Genomic DNA, 16,477 nt, shown 5'->3' on the forward strand with positions numbered 1-16,477 from the left:
CACTCGAATCCAGTGAGGTACTGTACACCCCAGTACGAGAGGAAAACACAGAGTTAAAAATAAGCACATAATGTAAAAATTATACAGCAGAAGATTGGAAAAAAATACAATTGAGATGATACACTTAAGGGTACATGGCATATCGTTTTTGACGCTTACATGTGAGAGAGAATATAAAGGGTGCCAACTAAAACATCTTACCTTTGTATTGAAAAATACTTATTATTAAGTGAAATAAGTGCAGTGATCCAAGGTACCTTAATGGTTTCAGGTGGTACGCCTGGCTGAGGAGCTTTCTCCAAATATGTGGTTAAATCCTGATCCACATGCTCAAAGACCAGTGTCAGTTTGGTCTCCCTGTCTGTTCTGGACACTGTGCAAACATCAAACAACCTAAAAGGAAAACAAGGTGGACAAAATCAGCAGGAGACTGAACAATCAATTTCCTAGACAAAGTCAAAAATGAACTTTCATTCAATGGCTCTGAACTCTGCCTCTGTTTCTGTGCTGTTTTATGTTACGAATAACAGTGTGAAAGCCTCTCTGACATCCTGTGCTAAAAAGACATACAGTAAATGTTGTTATTCTACCCATCCACTTAAATGTGCATATGCAAGGCCACACAAGAAATGGTCTAAAGACTGTCAGACGACAAAGGATTTCTCTGGCAACCCCAGTAATTCATCAAGAGAACCCACTTAATTTTCTAATATTCTGTTTTTTTTTAAACTTCTGAGAAGAAACTTAAACATTGGCAGCTGTGGGTTGTATTAGTGAGGAATACATCCAAGTTACAGACTACTTTCTCAATTGTAATGATTAATTTAACCTTTTAACAAAGACCTCATTTTCCATTTTTAACTACATTTACCTGTTCTTTATTTAGGCTTTTGTTTCATTTTCCCATGTTTTAACCAGATTTAGTACAGTTTTAAAAAACTCCTACAGCGTCTGGCAAGCTATGACATTCTGTCACTTAAGTGCAAATAATTCATCAACCCTTGTCTTGGGACTAATAGGGTGTTTGGCCTTAGTGTACTGCAGGGTAACTTGACCACACTCCATCTTACCAACACCTCACAAAGGTATGAGTGGAATGTTACATTTTTGGACTTCATACCCTTGATGCAAGATGGAAAACTAAGTTCTACTCTAGTTAAGCAAACCATTTTTTACTAGATGTTAAATGCTTTTTTGTCATTCTGGAAAGTTTTAAAAACATTTAGCATTCCTTCTCCACACTCCCAAAGAAGTTGTGAGAAAGATTTATCCAACCATGTTTCAGCAGTTTACTGATACACAGACATTTAATTCCTCTCTCCAGGGCTGAAGGTGTCAGGTTAGCTCCTGCGTAGGAGTGCCATTCTAGATTAAAAGTGTGAGGATGCCAAGGAAGAAAAAGATCAGCATTGATAATAAGGGGCCGACCTAGGAGCTAACAGTGGAGCTTAATGTTATCATACTTAAAAACAAATTGGAGATTTTTTAAATAATTATTGTCTAGTTAACCCCCTTGTTACAGCATTAAGAGCTCTTTGCATAGGCTGTCTTAAAATGGGTATCGGAATACCACTTTATATCACAGATGGAACCACCCGTGTGCACTAGTCCACTCTCTGTATGACAAATTTGTAACCAATGGGACATGTACTTAGACACAGGAGGCTCACATTACAGTGTCACATGCATGGCTCTTCGGCAAATGGAAAATGCAGTTTTGCTAAATAGCTAAGGTCTGTCATCCATGAAATCTTGAAAAAGATCAGGTTAGAAGCTAATAAAAAAGGCTTCATCACTAACTTGAGTGACAAACATAATCTCAGCCGGGTACAAAAGAACACAAAAAACATTCCTTTGACAAGCCCTTGGTAACTACCACAAAACCCTTGAAATAAACAGCGCTGAGGCAGCATCTCTAAGAGCTGTGACAAGGCTTTCTGGTCAAACAATATTTGATCTGGGGCTGTCTGGAAAGGATAGTAAGAGAAACTTGTTACTGCAGGCACTATCTAAAAGGCAATGGTGTTGTTCACAGTGTTGTTCATAAAACTGTGGGGTGAAGACAGAGATTTATACCACTTCACACTGACAGCAGTGCTGATTCCTATTCATAGAAAGCAAACAAAAGGTCTAGTTCATGCATGTAACATTGAAACGCTCTGACACTTTGGCAATACACTTTGAGAAGGAAACCTCCAACTGTTTAACAGTTCAAGCAAATTAAGAATAAACAGGGTTAACTCTGAAATGGAGTATTCTAAGATATTCAGCCAGAAGTGAAGAAATCTAGAGAACACCAAAAAACTAGAAGTTAGGGCACTGTTAATCAGGAAATGAAAAATCAATGTGTTTTGGAGAAAACAGGAGAATAAACCTTTACTTATTCTGGACCAGCACAATCACAGCGCAGACAGTCACCATATGGAAATAATAAGGGTTTCATTAGAAACATCCTAGGCCTGTCTGTACTTAAAATAGGATACAAAATACATATTTTGCATCTGTAACTATAGAAAATTCCTATAGTACTCAGTCAATTCTCACACAAATATACACCACTAGATCTTTCAGAGTTTCAAGACGTGTAAAATATAAAAAATTATGCACACAAAGCCATGCAGGAGGGATAGTAGCCTTGATCGACCTTTGAAAAGAGTGACTGGTCTAAATCACAACACCTTTGTCTTACAACTTCTCTGAGCTCCCCAGGGTGACAACAAATACTACACAGCATGGGATGGGTATCAAAAATGCCAATACCCACTAGTAAGAAGAGCAACACAAGGTGAAAGAACCATGAAACCCATCAAGCGTGAAAGGCAAAACTGGTTTTAGAATTCTGTTTAAGATGCAAGAAAGTGGAGATGGTTGGAAGATGCACACTTACTCAAGCCATTGTAAATCATCATTAATTTTCTTATGACATTTGTTTTACAATTTTGCAAGCCGGAATTTCACTTAAATTTGCCAGTGCTTATCAGAGGCCTAGCATCTTGGATGCCTTGTAATGGGATCATACTGCATTTACAAGCAGTCATTAAGATTTGCAATAATGATCGCAACATTCAATGTCATGATGTTTAATGCCAGGCAGCTGAAGTTGCAACATTCCTATCAGACAAAGATGATGGTTTAAGGAGATCTAAACTGGTTTCTGATCAGGTGAAGCGGGGCTCCTCTGAAGACTAAGATCATCTCCTACAGTAAGGATCTAACTTCTGTCATTGCTACAGTCAAGGACTGGAATCATCAGAATGAAGGACTGACATGAAATTACATGCAGGTCATGCAAACATATCATACATTTTGAATAAGAAGTGGTATTAAGTGGATAAGAATGTATGTTCAAGGCTGCCTGAATCTTCTGTGCATAATGGTTGACTATATGCACCACAAAAAGCAAGACAAGATACAACTCCACACTGGCCATTTGAGGTACAATAATACCTGCCCCTCTCGTTACTCTTGTGCCAAGACGTTTTCTAAATAACAGCTCTACTCTCGTTCAGGACTGGACGCACAGATGGATTTAAATGAATAGACAAGTGAGATAAAGTCAGTCACAGACTGTAAGCCAACCGCCAGCCTCCCCAGAGCCTAGATTCAAAGAATTTTCACATCTGCAGGTCACAGATGCCACGCTATTATCAAAGCAGATGGTGGTCCCAGCCCAAATTTCTGAGACCCTCATCCACTTAACTGCGCCACACTTTTAAACTCCACTTTCAAGATAAAACTGAAACACAGAACCTGAAATGACACTCAAAATCTCAAAATGTTCCTTTGAACTCTGATTTGCCACAATATGAAAAGAGCATTAAACAAAATATAGACATGAGACTGAAAGACACTAATCACAGCTAAAGCAAATATCACAGTCAGGTTCTTTCAACGTGAATTTGTGTGAATTATGTGATAATAATTCATGTTCTTACAACGGATTATATTCTAACATTGTATTAACGACTGATACAGCTACCGGCAAATACTAGAACACTACAAATACTGCTGTTCAACAAATAGAATTAAAAAAACATTTTTGTTCTTCTAATGTGAAAAAACATTCTTACGAACAGGTATAACAAATAAAAATCATAAGAAAGTTTTAACTGAAAGGAGGACATTCAACGCAAAGTGACAGAACAGAATACTTTGAGAGATGCATGAAGTGTACAGACAAGGGCAAGTGTGATAAGTGCAGGTCTCTGTATGCCTCGTGTTCAGAGCCAAATAAGATATTAAGGGTCTGAACTGAAATGTCGTGGTTATAATATTCAGAACTTTTGGTGGGAAAAAAAATCCAGTGTAACGAACAAACAGGTGACTGACAAACCATATGGCTCACAAGCTTTATTGACAATCATCAGGTATTGACAACAGAAAGCTAAATGGGCCACAGGTGGGATGTACCTGTTTTACTCCCTTATGTTGCCGAAATGAAAAATCTGTGCCAATGTTCAGTGCCTTTTCACTGTCAGACTGTTCTGACAACAGGAAAATCCAATGAACCCTGTGCCTTCTGATGGCAGGCTTGTTTTGTCAGTATGCTGATGCGTTCATTGTTATGGAGGATCAGTTCAACATCTTTTTCCATTCAGTACTTATTAAATCTTACTTGAATCTTACATTGGCATATTAACACAAAGACAGGAACACTAGCACGGTATCGGAAATGAATGTACATTGTGTCTTTAAACAGATACCGAGACAAATTGCGGCAGCTCAAGGGAATTTCAGAGTCTATAACAGGCAGTCAAAGAGTAGACTCAGTGTCTTCCCCCGATGGCTCATTTAAGACAAAAAGTTCCCATCTCCAACTACCACTAAGTGGAAGGAAAACCCTTTGCGTGTAGCCACCACTGAGGTGGTTTCATAACGAAATTAAACAGCCAAATCCTCTTTCATATGTAACTGTCTATTCCATAGCTGTGGGTAAACAGTCTCTCCAACGAGACTGCAAATACCAACCATAAGAAACATATTTTACTGCATTACAAGGAGCAGCTCATGACAAAAAGTGTCCTGGAGAAGACAAAGGTACAGAGACACTTCACAGAAATAGCTATCATTACACATGCAGTCAGAAAAGCTCAACTTTCCCAACATCTCTTGACGTTTGGAGGGAAATCCCCCCAAAACCAACACTAGTATCTAAATTATTACTTTTATTAAAATATTAGTCATTCAGTAATGTGTGTGCAGTATTGGTAAGAGAAATGAGTACAATTTTTTAGGAGTTTCTTGTCAAAATTTGAAAAGCCATAGGGCAGACAATTTCGGTTTATATTTCACTTCCTGACTCACAAAGGGACTCACTATAACTGCTTACCGTATAATGGCAGACACCTCAGTCACAACATGCAAATGACATGAAAAAAGCCACTGTAGGGAAAGCTTAAGACTTAAGATTTCTTTTTTTTTGATACATTTATTGGTTTGACAAATGGTACTTATGGTAATGTATGCACACATTTCTCCCTCTGATTTCTATGGTGATTAATACTTATCTAAACAGAAATCTAAATGTCAGCATTAAAAGACATACAGTAATTCTCCATGATCACAAACACAAACCCAAGAAAAAATATAATAGTTGAAATAAAAAAAGGAAAATGACAGAATGTGGAGTGCAATAAAGTCTGAACCACATTTGTACAGATAATGCAAATAAAATAACAATCAATTAAATAACATCCTAGAGAGATGGCAAAACATGGACAGTTTGCTTTAATATGCCATCAGCACTGAGAGAGCAGGAGTCTCTGCTTCACACAAAGGGTGGAGGGACACGTTGTCAAAGCCAGTGATGACAGCTTGACGAGACACTCAGATCAATTTGCTATTACCAGCGAAGCAGGCTAAAGGGGTCAAGTGGGCCTCCTTTCTCTTCTATATTTTGTTATATTCTTAAGACTTTGTGGCGAAAAGATAAAAGAATGTCACAAAGACGATTCCTAACAAAAAAGTATTTTTCTCGGGGGTCCATACACAGATCTTAAGACAATCTCTAGGGAGAACTAAAACAAAAAAGCAGCTAATTCCTTTGTGAATGGCATGATGACCACCTTAGGTGTCTGGCTTACAATAGAGAACGTGACAGTACTCAGAATGTATGACTACATACACATTTTGGAATTACACACAAGGAATGAATACCTCAGTAAACTAATAGCCACCTCTTATTTTTCTAGTGTTTTAGCCACAGCAGTGAACAAATCATCCAGATCTGTTATCTTCTCCTGTTCCATGTGCCAGATGCCCCTTGTGCAGCTCTGTGTCTTCTAAGTAAGTGGTTAGCCAGTCATCTTTACCTGGCTTGAGGTGGTAAAGAAATAAGCATGTATAACACAGCTTGGCTTTAAAATAATCACTTTCAAGTAATCGGAAACTGAAATCTCTTAAAGAACAAAAATTCTGACACACTTAATACTCAAAGACTATATTCTTGATAGTCTTCAGCACTTCTACTTGAACTAGGCCTCAAAGTTATATACTAATTGACCCAAAATTGTAATTCACTGTAAAACTACAATATCCCTCACACCATTCATACACTGTATACATTAGTTCACATATGCTAACATATGAATAGAAATAAAACTGCAACGAGACTTAAATTACTGTAATATTAAAGGGGTAAAGTTATTATCTTATTCTTCAACACATATTGTCCAATAGTCCTCAGTCAATCTAAAGAGATCATTGGAATTAAAAAGTAAAGTAATTGTAATTAGAAAGTTGAAAAGGGAGATTTTTTTACAGGGAAATCATTAGTTTCACAGGCAGCTGATTAAAATCAGACAGCTGAATAAAAAAATGTCTGTCAAAGACACTGGGTTCAATAGATTTTAATATTTTCAAGTCTGAGATGTCCTCTTAAGACATACAAAAATGTAGTCTCTACCTACAGTATATTGATGTTTCACAGCAGGGAATAAAGTAAAAGTGACTTCAATAAATGAATGTCATGACTGGCTTAAACGTTTGTAAATGTGATCATTCAAAACATAAATGGACCTGGATTTAATACATGCAAGCAATGAATCTACAGAGATATGTAAACAAGAAATCCAGTAGAAAAGCAGCCTTCACTTGATTCCTGTGGTAGAAGTGCTTCAAATATAACAGCTAATTGACACTTGAAGAAACCTTCCATTCTGGGCTCAGCAACTCATCTTGATGAACTATACCAGTCAATAAACACTCAATACTAATGAACCTTTCTCTTGTGTGCCGGTGGTAGTAACTGCAGGAATTTATCTCTTTCATTGCTTCCACGTTTACTTAAACCAAATTAATCACCAGTCCACTCCCAACTGTGGTTAATATTTTGGCTGTTTGAGTCTTTTATCACGATTCAATACTCTTCTTCCAGGGAATAAACTGACTTGCCCCAACACAAACATACACTTACCATGCATCCTTTTTATAACAGTGTTCTGCCTGATGAAATTATGATATTTTTTATTTTCCTTATGGTTCTACATGACTATTTAGTTGCTTCTCTATGTGTCCATAGGTGTTGACATTACCAATCTATTAAAAGTATTTAATGCCACCTATTCCCCTTCCTTTATAAAATCACTGGACAATTTTACTGTTTTCCCCCAGAACAAGGGTTTAGAACTCAATGTGTTCTAGCTGCTCACATATTCCAGAAATCATGACATCTCCTCCGCAGATCACTACCTGATAGGTTATAAAAGGCTCCTGAAACTTTTTGCACCAAGTACTGATGTTCTTTATTTACGCAGATTTAAGAAGAAATCCTTTGTGATGTACAGTACTATATCAAATGCTTTCTAAGAATAAAATAGTTGAAATATGCCCAATTTTCTATGTCTTCTAAACATCACATTTAAAGGCTGTACTATATGAACAGAAACATCTTCTTAAGAACTCATCAGGTGCTGGAGGACACATTATAAATGCTCTACAATACAGGTTTTCTGTGTACTGATTGTTTCTATCTTTACAGTAATACAATCTGGAATATAAGGCAGAAGGCTATTGTCTTCATCTAAAACGTCTGTAAATTGTGCATTTTCTGTACGTTAGCTATTGCAACATAAGTTTTATGCTTCTCCTCTGCAAATTATTGATCTTGCTAATTTTAAAATACTTGGGATTTTAACCAGGGTTTACTCTTGCAACAGAACATTTTGCTGGTAGTCCTTCAGCATTCTAAATATCCTTATTATTGTAACACTGCACAAAGTCAGGTTATGCAACTCCTATTTCAATTGACTATTGGTTTTGCTGTTTTTTAAACTGCACATACAGTATTATGCATGTAAAACCCCTATAATGATTGCTTTATGTTTGCTTTCTGTCTTAAACATTTGATATAAAAAACAGTTGTGCCTTCTGAGCTGTGGTTTGCTCCCACAGTCCAAACGCATACAGACTGGTAGGTTAATTGGCTTGTGGGAAAACTGGCCCTGGTGAGAGTTTGTGTGCCCTGCAATGAACTAGCATCCCATCCAGAGTGTATCCTGCCTTGTGCCTGTTGCTTGCCAGGCTACACTCCAGCTCCCCCATGACCCTGAATTGGATGAAGCACTTAGAAAAGACCTAGAGACATGGGTCACCGGGAAAACTTTCAAAATTAACATACAAATTGAAAAGCATCTACATTTTTTTTCATGAGCATTACAAAAAACAGAGAATTACAGAATCATAAAAAGTCTAAAAAATAAACTTCTTAGGATAAGGTAACATATCTTTATTGACACGTATACGAATTAAGACTAACTAATGAATTTAACATTCTTTTCTATTTTAGTATATTAAAAAAAAACAGTTGCTCCTGTAGTAATTTATTGCGAATGTGAAATTAAGCTAGCACATTTCAAAGTCCTGTAAGCTTGTAAACTTGTACAAATGGGCAAATTATTGATTGTTTTATTTAAGGTGAGTTGTAATATGCATCACATGCAATTAACTGAAAATCACAAGAACATCATTACATAACCACAACCAGCATATCTGGTATTTCTTAGAAGCTTCTTAAGACACTTGATCAAAACAGTTGTCTAAAATTTTCACACCCATGTTTATTATTGTTTCAATGCCACTGATAACCAATCTTGAACTTCTCACACTTTTTGTAGTTGCCCTGCAGGTATGCAATCTATATAAAGGAAGGCTTCATTGCAAAATAAGGTCCAGTGTAGCTGACACAATTTACTGACATCCACTTTGAGATAAAATTACAGTTTCAGAAAGGGGAGAGCTGTCCCCTGACAACACTAGAGCCAACTCTTGACATGATCCTGGATTCCCTGAAGGTTCGAAAACACCTCGAGTGTTCAACCAGCACAGGAGTGAACCCTTTGCAAAAGTAAAGAGCGCTGTAAATCAATCTCATTGCTAATAGCTTTAAGAAAGTAATATTTCATCCATATACAACTTGAACTGGAAAGCACCTGGCTGATAAGGTTTCCACGTCATGAAGAGATGAAGTTTCAAGAAAAACAGGCACAAGGATACAGAGATGTGACCTGAAAGAAGGAGAGGCAGCGAGAAAAAGGAGAAAATGTCGAAAAAAATGTGTGGAATTGTGGAAGTGTCTTCAGGGTTCTGGCAAGAGGTTCTCTGGACTTAGTAAGTGCAATTTTGATCTGTTTGGTTCCAATCGCCATGTGTATTTTCACTGACGAGCCCCTGAGAGGTGGAAGAAAGAGGTCCTTGTACCAAGAGTCAAACTTGGAGTAAGGTCTGTGCTGGTTTCGGCTGCCATATATGCTAATTTTCTTGGTCAAATTCACATTATAAGATGGAAATCTGGATCGGTGTCAGTACAACAGCACTATATTAGTCCGCCACCCCAGCCCATCTAAAAAGCAGCTGATTGGCCAGTATTTCATATTCCACAAATGTACCAACTCGAGCACCCTTTCAAACAATGTGAGACTAATCGGGCAAACACAGAGCATACTGAATGACACCCTCAAAGTCCAGACCTCAGCCGTAAGGAATAAATCTTTGTACAGGACTCCTAACAGGAGTACCAAACATACATCAGCACATGTGTGTGTACATCGCAAAGGAAAACAAATAAAACACCTACGTGACATTTTTGGGTACAATGTCAAAGAGGCTGTTAATATCGCCAAAGGGTGCAATACTAAATAAAAGAATTACAGACACAGAAAACTAGCTGTGTTCTAAGTTTAGCATTCATTTCAGGTCAGATGAGTTTGCAAAAATTAACTATTTTAGATCTGAAAAGAATAGTGTTTGTGTGCAATCTAAATGACAAAGCTTAAGACTGATCTGTGTCTGGGAAATTAAGCAGACAGCAGGTTTACTGAAAGTCCTGCATGTACAACAGGCATCTTACACCACAGAAACACTTAGTGTAAACACATAAGTTACACAGGTGAAAGTTTTCAAAACATACTGACATTTTAGGATGATAACATTCACCTGTTCAACTGTTAAAAACAGTTTGAAAATAAAACTTCTGTGGGAATGTAAATTAGATTTCAGAAATTCTTTTAAAAAACAGCTGGAGTAATCTGGTAAATGGTTTTATGCTTTCATACATACTGTACATTTCCAATAAATTTTCTTTTCATACACAAGAACATAAACACCTTCAGTTTATCACTGCATTTTCCTAGGACTTTAGAGAGGAAAGTTAAATGAAACTTTCACTAAACTCTTATTTAATGAGTCTTCAAATGAAATGCAACGAGTAGATGCACTGTAATAACATTTCATACAGAATCATTATTCCCATAAATCCAGTTGATGCAGGAAGCTGTGGGATACCCCCTCTAATATCCCAACTCAGATATCCTCCCCCTTACCTAACAACGTTAGGATGCTCGAAGGATTCCAGCTGTCTCAGGACCGCCACCTCGCGGATGGTAGAAAGTGGCATTCCTTCTTCTTCGGTTTGCACCCTGACTCTTTTAAGGGCTACGAAACGGCCCCCGTTCTTCAGATCCCGTGCTTTGTACACCTTTCCGTACGCTCCTTCCCCAATCTCAGCAACAGGCTCATACTGTTGAGTCAGACTGTCTTTCTCCATTTTACAGCGTGCTGCAACTTTGTGAAAAAACAACAACCAACTAATCTGACAAACCCCGTCAGGCACCTTGAAATGTTACGAAGAAGACATCATCAGAAGAGCAGATCTAGCATCATCGGAGCCTGTTTCAGAAAAGCAAAAGAAACACAAAAAACCGCATTAGTCGATCATAAAAAAACGTTACATCCACAAAACGTGCAGAGTAAAGGATATGTGGCTTTCTTTAGCCCCTACTAAAATAAGATCTTCTTTGAATTTACCTGACACTCCCACTAGGCTGTTCTGCATATCAGCTCGAGTCTTCCTCACATCTTCCCCAATTCAAAAGCTTCTGCACAGCAGCTACACGTATTACAATAGAGCTTCAAACTGTCAATGCAAGTGACGGAGAAGGGTACCAGAAGTGCGCTTCGTACATTTTTCTATTTTGTTCCCGAGAACTAAAATTTGAATTTAAAAAAGACGAAAAAAATCAGACTGAATATTTCAATAGCGCAAATTTGAAGGTTTACAGCCACCCCTTTCACCTTCAGGCTTTCAAAATGTGAGCTTCTTAAAAATAATTCGGTTCAGCACGTGGCTCCGTGTGCATGGTATTGTTCGATCAATTTAAAAAGCCAGCAGTAAGCACAAGTTATCATCTGATTTGCCCGCATGCAATCAAGTACCTTTTCCTACATTCTTTACAAATGCAGGACGTGGTATTCTTAAAACGTAGCTATGATCGACTACTTTAAAAATGCAGTTTATTAAACCACACCTCCATATTTACAGCATCTTTATACAGTTTATCAAATAACCCCACAATTCTCAAAACGGAAAATTAAAGGCAAAAGTACCAGCCAAGGTACGTGTACATTTGTGTGCGCGTTTAATGAATGTAATATATATATATACACAATTACTTGCACAAACATTTTATGCTGTCATCCAATGACATCAAATTACCTGATCGATATCATTTAGGACAGAAAATTCCGCAAGGACGCAACGTTCTGCACGTCCTTTATAAACTGCGATGAACCAGCTCGTCCTTTGTGAATGGAAGTTTGCAAATACTTCACAGATCCCTTACTGTCCTAGTCAGGGCCACACAGGTAGAGAAACAGCGAACGCTGGGACCCCCATTCTCCAGCAGCAGCAATTCAGGCAGATCTAAAAAAAAAAGGGGGGGGGGTATTCGTCTTTCACACAGAAAAACAGTGGAAGTGCAAAACCTTTTTTGAGATCAAAGTGTATGGATGAACCCTTTAAACTGCAAAGTTCTTTTTTTTTTCCTAGCGAAATTTCTTTCTTTTCTTGTCCTATTCCAGAATATGCAATGTTGTCTGTGAGCTCCGGCTCTTTTTCCCTTTCCCACGCAGGCTGAATGTGTCTTGACCCCCTTCAGAGAAGTTTGACATAGAGCAGGAACATTTCCGCATTCCTCAGTGACTACAAAGGAAAACCGCCTCCTTCTGCTTTCTCTATGCCTCCTTGCTTCTTTTGCATTCTTAAGTTCTTTCTTTCTCTCTCTCTTTTTGTCTCAGTGTCAAAAGCAGGGATCACCACAGGGGAAAAAAAGCTGGGCGGCCACAAAGTTTATTGGACGCACTGGCCGATGTACCAAGCTTTTCAAAGCTCCTCTGTGCACAATGCTGTATTGGAAACGAGACTGACACAGGCTCGCTGTCATCCCAGATCTCAGGTTCAATGCCCCCCATGCACTACACTGGGTTAGTGTCAAGAGATATTTAATTCAGATCAGCTTTTTAAATTGCGGCAAATATTTCAGCAACGTTGATAGCAATGCCCTTGTAATGCAACCTGGCATTTAAACACAGAAACGACTTTCTTTTAAACTATAACCAAATGTTCTGCTGAAATTAGTCGGTTACCTGGATACCTGTAATTTGATGGGACTAAACACAGTCTATATATAGACGCAAGCATGTTGCTCCATAAAAATACGGGGGAAAAAAACAAGTTGTGAGATCAGAAATTCTGAACAGTGTTTTAAAAAAAGACAACTCGCCAACAGGGCGCCTTTCACTTTCTACTACTTTGTTTCTGATAACAAAGCACATGGACTTTATATAACGTTATTTATTGGCAGACTATAAAAATGCACCCCCTGATCAGAGGAAAAGTTGTATACATACCAATTAACAAATGTAAGACAACGCTCCGTTTTTTAACCCCTCAAGCCTGGATGAAGAACCTTTTGCAGTATTGTCACTTTGCACACACATTTCTGGCTTCATTACATGGATACTTACAATCGCTACGCCGGTTCTAACGTGGGATAATGTCTGTTTCTGGAGAATTAAAGACCAAAAATATATGCAATAGGTATGTCGCACATTTGCGTATCGGTACCCAGAATACTACGCGATGTCTAAATATCCGGTCTAAGAACATAAATTCTCCCAATATAAAAATAAGTTACACGCAAAATAAGAACTTCGGCACAACCAACGAAAAAAAAATGTTATGTTCATAACGGGAAACCGAAATGAAATCAGGTGGATGCTGCGCTCAATTAGGACAGGGACATACGGTCTTGGTGCCTTATTAAAAGGGAAAGCAGCAGCAACAACAGCAACCTTAAGAGGCCAAAATAGGGACACGAATATCAGCGCATACCCTTAAAGGCGACTCCTCGGAGAAGGAAAGACAGTTTTGTCGCTGCAGTTTCGGTTCGGTTTTCAGGTCGTCGCCCTCCACCCCCCCCCCCCTCAAGAAAAAGACACATCTGCAAATGTCTGTAGAGGAGAGCTGGGTTTATAGTTTAGGATTTGTGTTGGTATGTTTGTAACTGTATATGAAAAGTTCACATCTGCTGTCTCTCTCGAAGATGAAGTTTAAAGACGTTCCACTCACGCCATGTAACTTTAATAGCGCATTTGTATGCCTATAGACAGCATTTCCCCCTTTATTCTGTAATTGGTAAGTAATATTTTTGTAATATATGACTAAGAGGGTATTAACGCGTTGTGCTAAAAGTGTTATTCGTGGAAAATTGCCACAGCTGTTGAAATTCAGTTTCCCAAAGGTCAGTACACTATTAAAGGCAAATGCTTTAAAAGTTACCATTTCACATTTTTATGGGTAAAAACCTAAGATGTAGAAAAGCGCCTGGAAAAGAAATGGATTGAACTTTAGCTGAATTTCCTTACAGTTTAAATAGTTTGCAGCTGTTCTGTAGACAGTATGGCTTTATATAAATAGGAACCATGTTGTATATAAGCTTTATACTTTCATGTACTTACTGCAATATTTTAATAGGATGAAATGACATCAGAAAACTGGTAAGGATTTGTGTTTATAATTTGTATTTCTTGTATTTATTTACACGCTGCTTACGGAGCTCAAACAAAAAATATATGAAAGAAAAATATGTATGCAAGGAATTTCTGTACACACATCTATTTTAAACTTTTTAAAGTGTAGCTGAGTAGTTTTCCTGAACTTATATCTCATACAATAAATACATTAACAGAATTTGAAGTTGTGATTTTTTCTTACAATTTTCTTTGTCTAGATGGTTAATATTACAATTAGTATATTATGTAGTATGAATATAAATAACCTAAACAACTTTGTAAATTATTTGAATGTTATGTTGATACAATTCAATTACAAATACATACCAAATTGTGTCTTTCATTCTCTGGGAAAAAGTCTGTTTTGGTTGTGGTTTTTGTTTCGTAATTTACTTGGCTGAAAAAAGTCTAAAATAATAAAACATTATTAATGTTGCCGAAGTAAAAAAAACGGTGCCAGATGTTTACTACAAGGGTGCCACTGATGTATGATGATCTGATATCTGGAACTTTGCAAAGAAACATTGAAAACTGCTTACATTGATCCCAAAGTAATTATATTTATAACAACAATTGATTGATTAATGGTCAGGTAATTATCATGAAACATGTTTGACAGAATCAAATCAAGCATTTCTGTTTTCAAAAAGTGAATGGAAATTGAAAATGAAAAAAAAATGTTAGTAACTTTCCATTGTTCGGAAAATTTACCATGAAGCTGGTGAGGGAATTCCTTGACATTTCAAGTTTGTTTGTGTACACCACGACATAACACAGACAGTAACCCTGAAACTGCCGTACTGTAATATCCAGTAAAAGTAAGAATTATATACAGTACATAGAAACTGAAAGTAGTTACAGGAATGGAGTGAAAACAAATCTAAAATTTCCAGGTATTTGAAAAGCTATTTTGTAAAGACTTACCATAAGTATGTTGTCAATAAGTAAGAATTAAAGTTTTTAACTTAATGTATAATAATAATATATAATAATTTATAACTTCATGTTAATGCTTCTGTTACCCCACAAGAAAATGACTGCATTATTGTTCCAAAAGCAACCGTTATGATTTTAAATGGTTTCATTGGAAAAAAACACACATTTTGTTTATACACTTGCTGTTCTTTAATACAGCACAATGTCACACTAAAACACATCTGGTTTGTTAATTAAAATAAAAATGTCAATATGCTCGTCTTTTTTTTGATTTGGGTGAGAGTTTGGATGCCAAGAAAAAAAAAATCGCCTTATTTTTACTTTTTCTATCCCTCAGCTTACAAACTGCAAAGACACAAAAACTAAAAAAAAACAAACAGTTAAAACAGAGCTGAGCTCGATGACTTTCAATATATTATTCACTGCATGTTCTTCAATTTAAATGAAAATCAGATAAAGGTTTCCAACACCTACATACATAAAAATATTTGCAAGTAGAATTAAGCAAGTGTGTAAAAGTGTGTTTTGTTTTGTCACTTTTTATTTTAATAACATTTCCCAGTTTCCCCAGGATTAATGATGATCATGTCAAAGTTTTCAATATCACCCATTTCACTTCCACGTGTTGTCTTTCTGACACCCTTTCCACACACTGCCTTCTGTTTAGTAGTCTGACTTAATCAAATCTTTTGCAAAAGTGAAGGTTTTTCGGATTTTCCTGGTGTCCGAAAGATAGAGGAGGACAGAGTCCTCTCCTTTTTGCATGGGCTGCAGATCCGCTGGGATTGGCTAATCCTCTCGTTGGAAAATAATTCTATACTTGTGAACAGCATAATGATGAGCCTGAAAACCTTTTATCAGAAGCAATTAAAAATATATTCTGCAGATGAGATCGAACTTGATTGAAAAAAAAACCCTGTGATAATGTGATTTAATATCGATAATATATTTTAATGTATATGTAAAGAATAGTTTTTTACTAAAAGTGTGTATTATCATAGCAATAATTTCAAACACTCTTGTTAATGTCATTAATGTGAATTCCCTGAATATCTAATTCAATAATTCTAAATATTTTCTGAATTATGTCATTTCTGAACATGGATGCGAAATTAAACATTTCTTAAATTATTTTGAAATAATTATTTTCTTTTTTTCAGCAGGTGTACAATTAAATATATGTAAAATAGACTTG

General features: G+C 36.9%; 1 protein-coding gene across 1 annotated transcript in view; it reads right to left on the reverse strand.

Annotated features, from left to right (window-relative positions):
• Positions 1–12,396, reverse strand: part of cdk6 (cyclin dependent kinase 6) — a 65,521-nt gene extending 53,125 nt beyond the window's left edge. Inside the window, exons 1-3 of the mRNA XM_088929022.1 lie at positions 11,990–12,396; positions 10,818–11,163; positions 258–393 (exon numbers count right to left, since the gene is read on the reverse strand). Coding sequence (XP_088785148.1) covers positions 258–393; positions 10,818–11,041 — 360 coding nt within the window. The 5' untranslated portion in view covers positions 11,042–11,163; positions 11,990–12,396. The remainder of the gene's footprint in view (positions 1–257; positions 394–10,817; positions 11,164–11,989) is intronic.
• Between the last annotated feature and the right edge of the window lie 4,081 nt (positions 12,397–16,477).

The sequence above is a fragment of the Atractosteus spatula genome, chromosome 12 (assembly GCF_055471065.1).
Source record: "Atractosteus spatula isolate fAtrSpa1 chromosome 12, fAtrSpa1.hap1, whole genome shotgun sequence".
NCBI lineage: Eukaryota > Metazoa > Chordata > Actinopteri > Semionotiformes > Lepisosteidae > Atractosteus > Atractosteus spatula.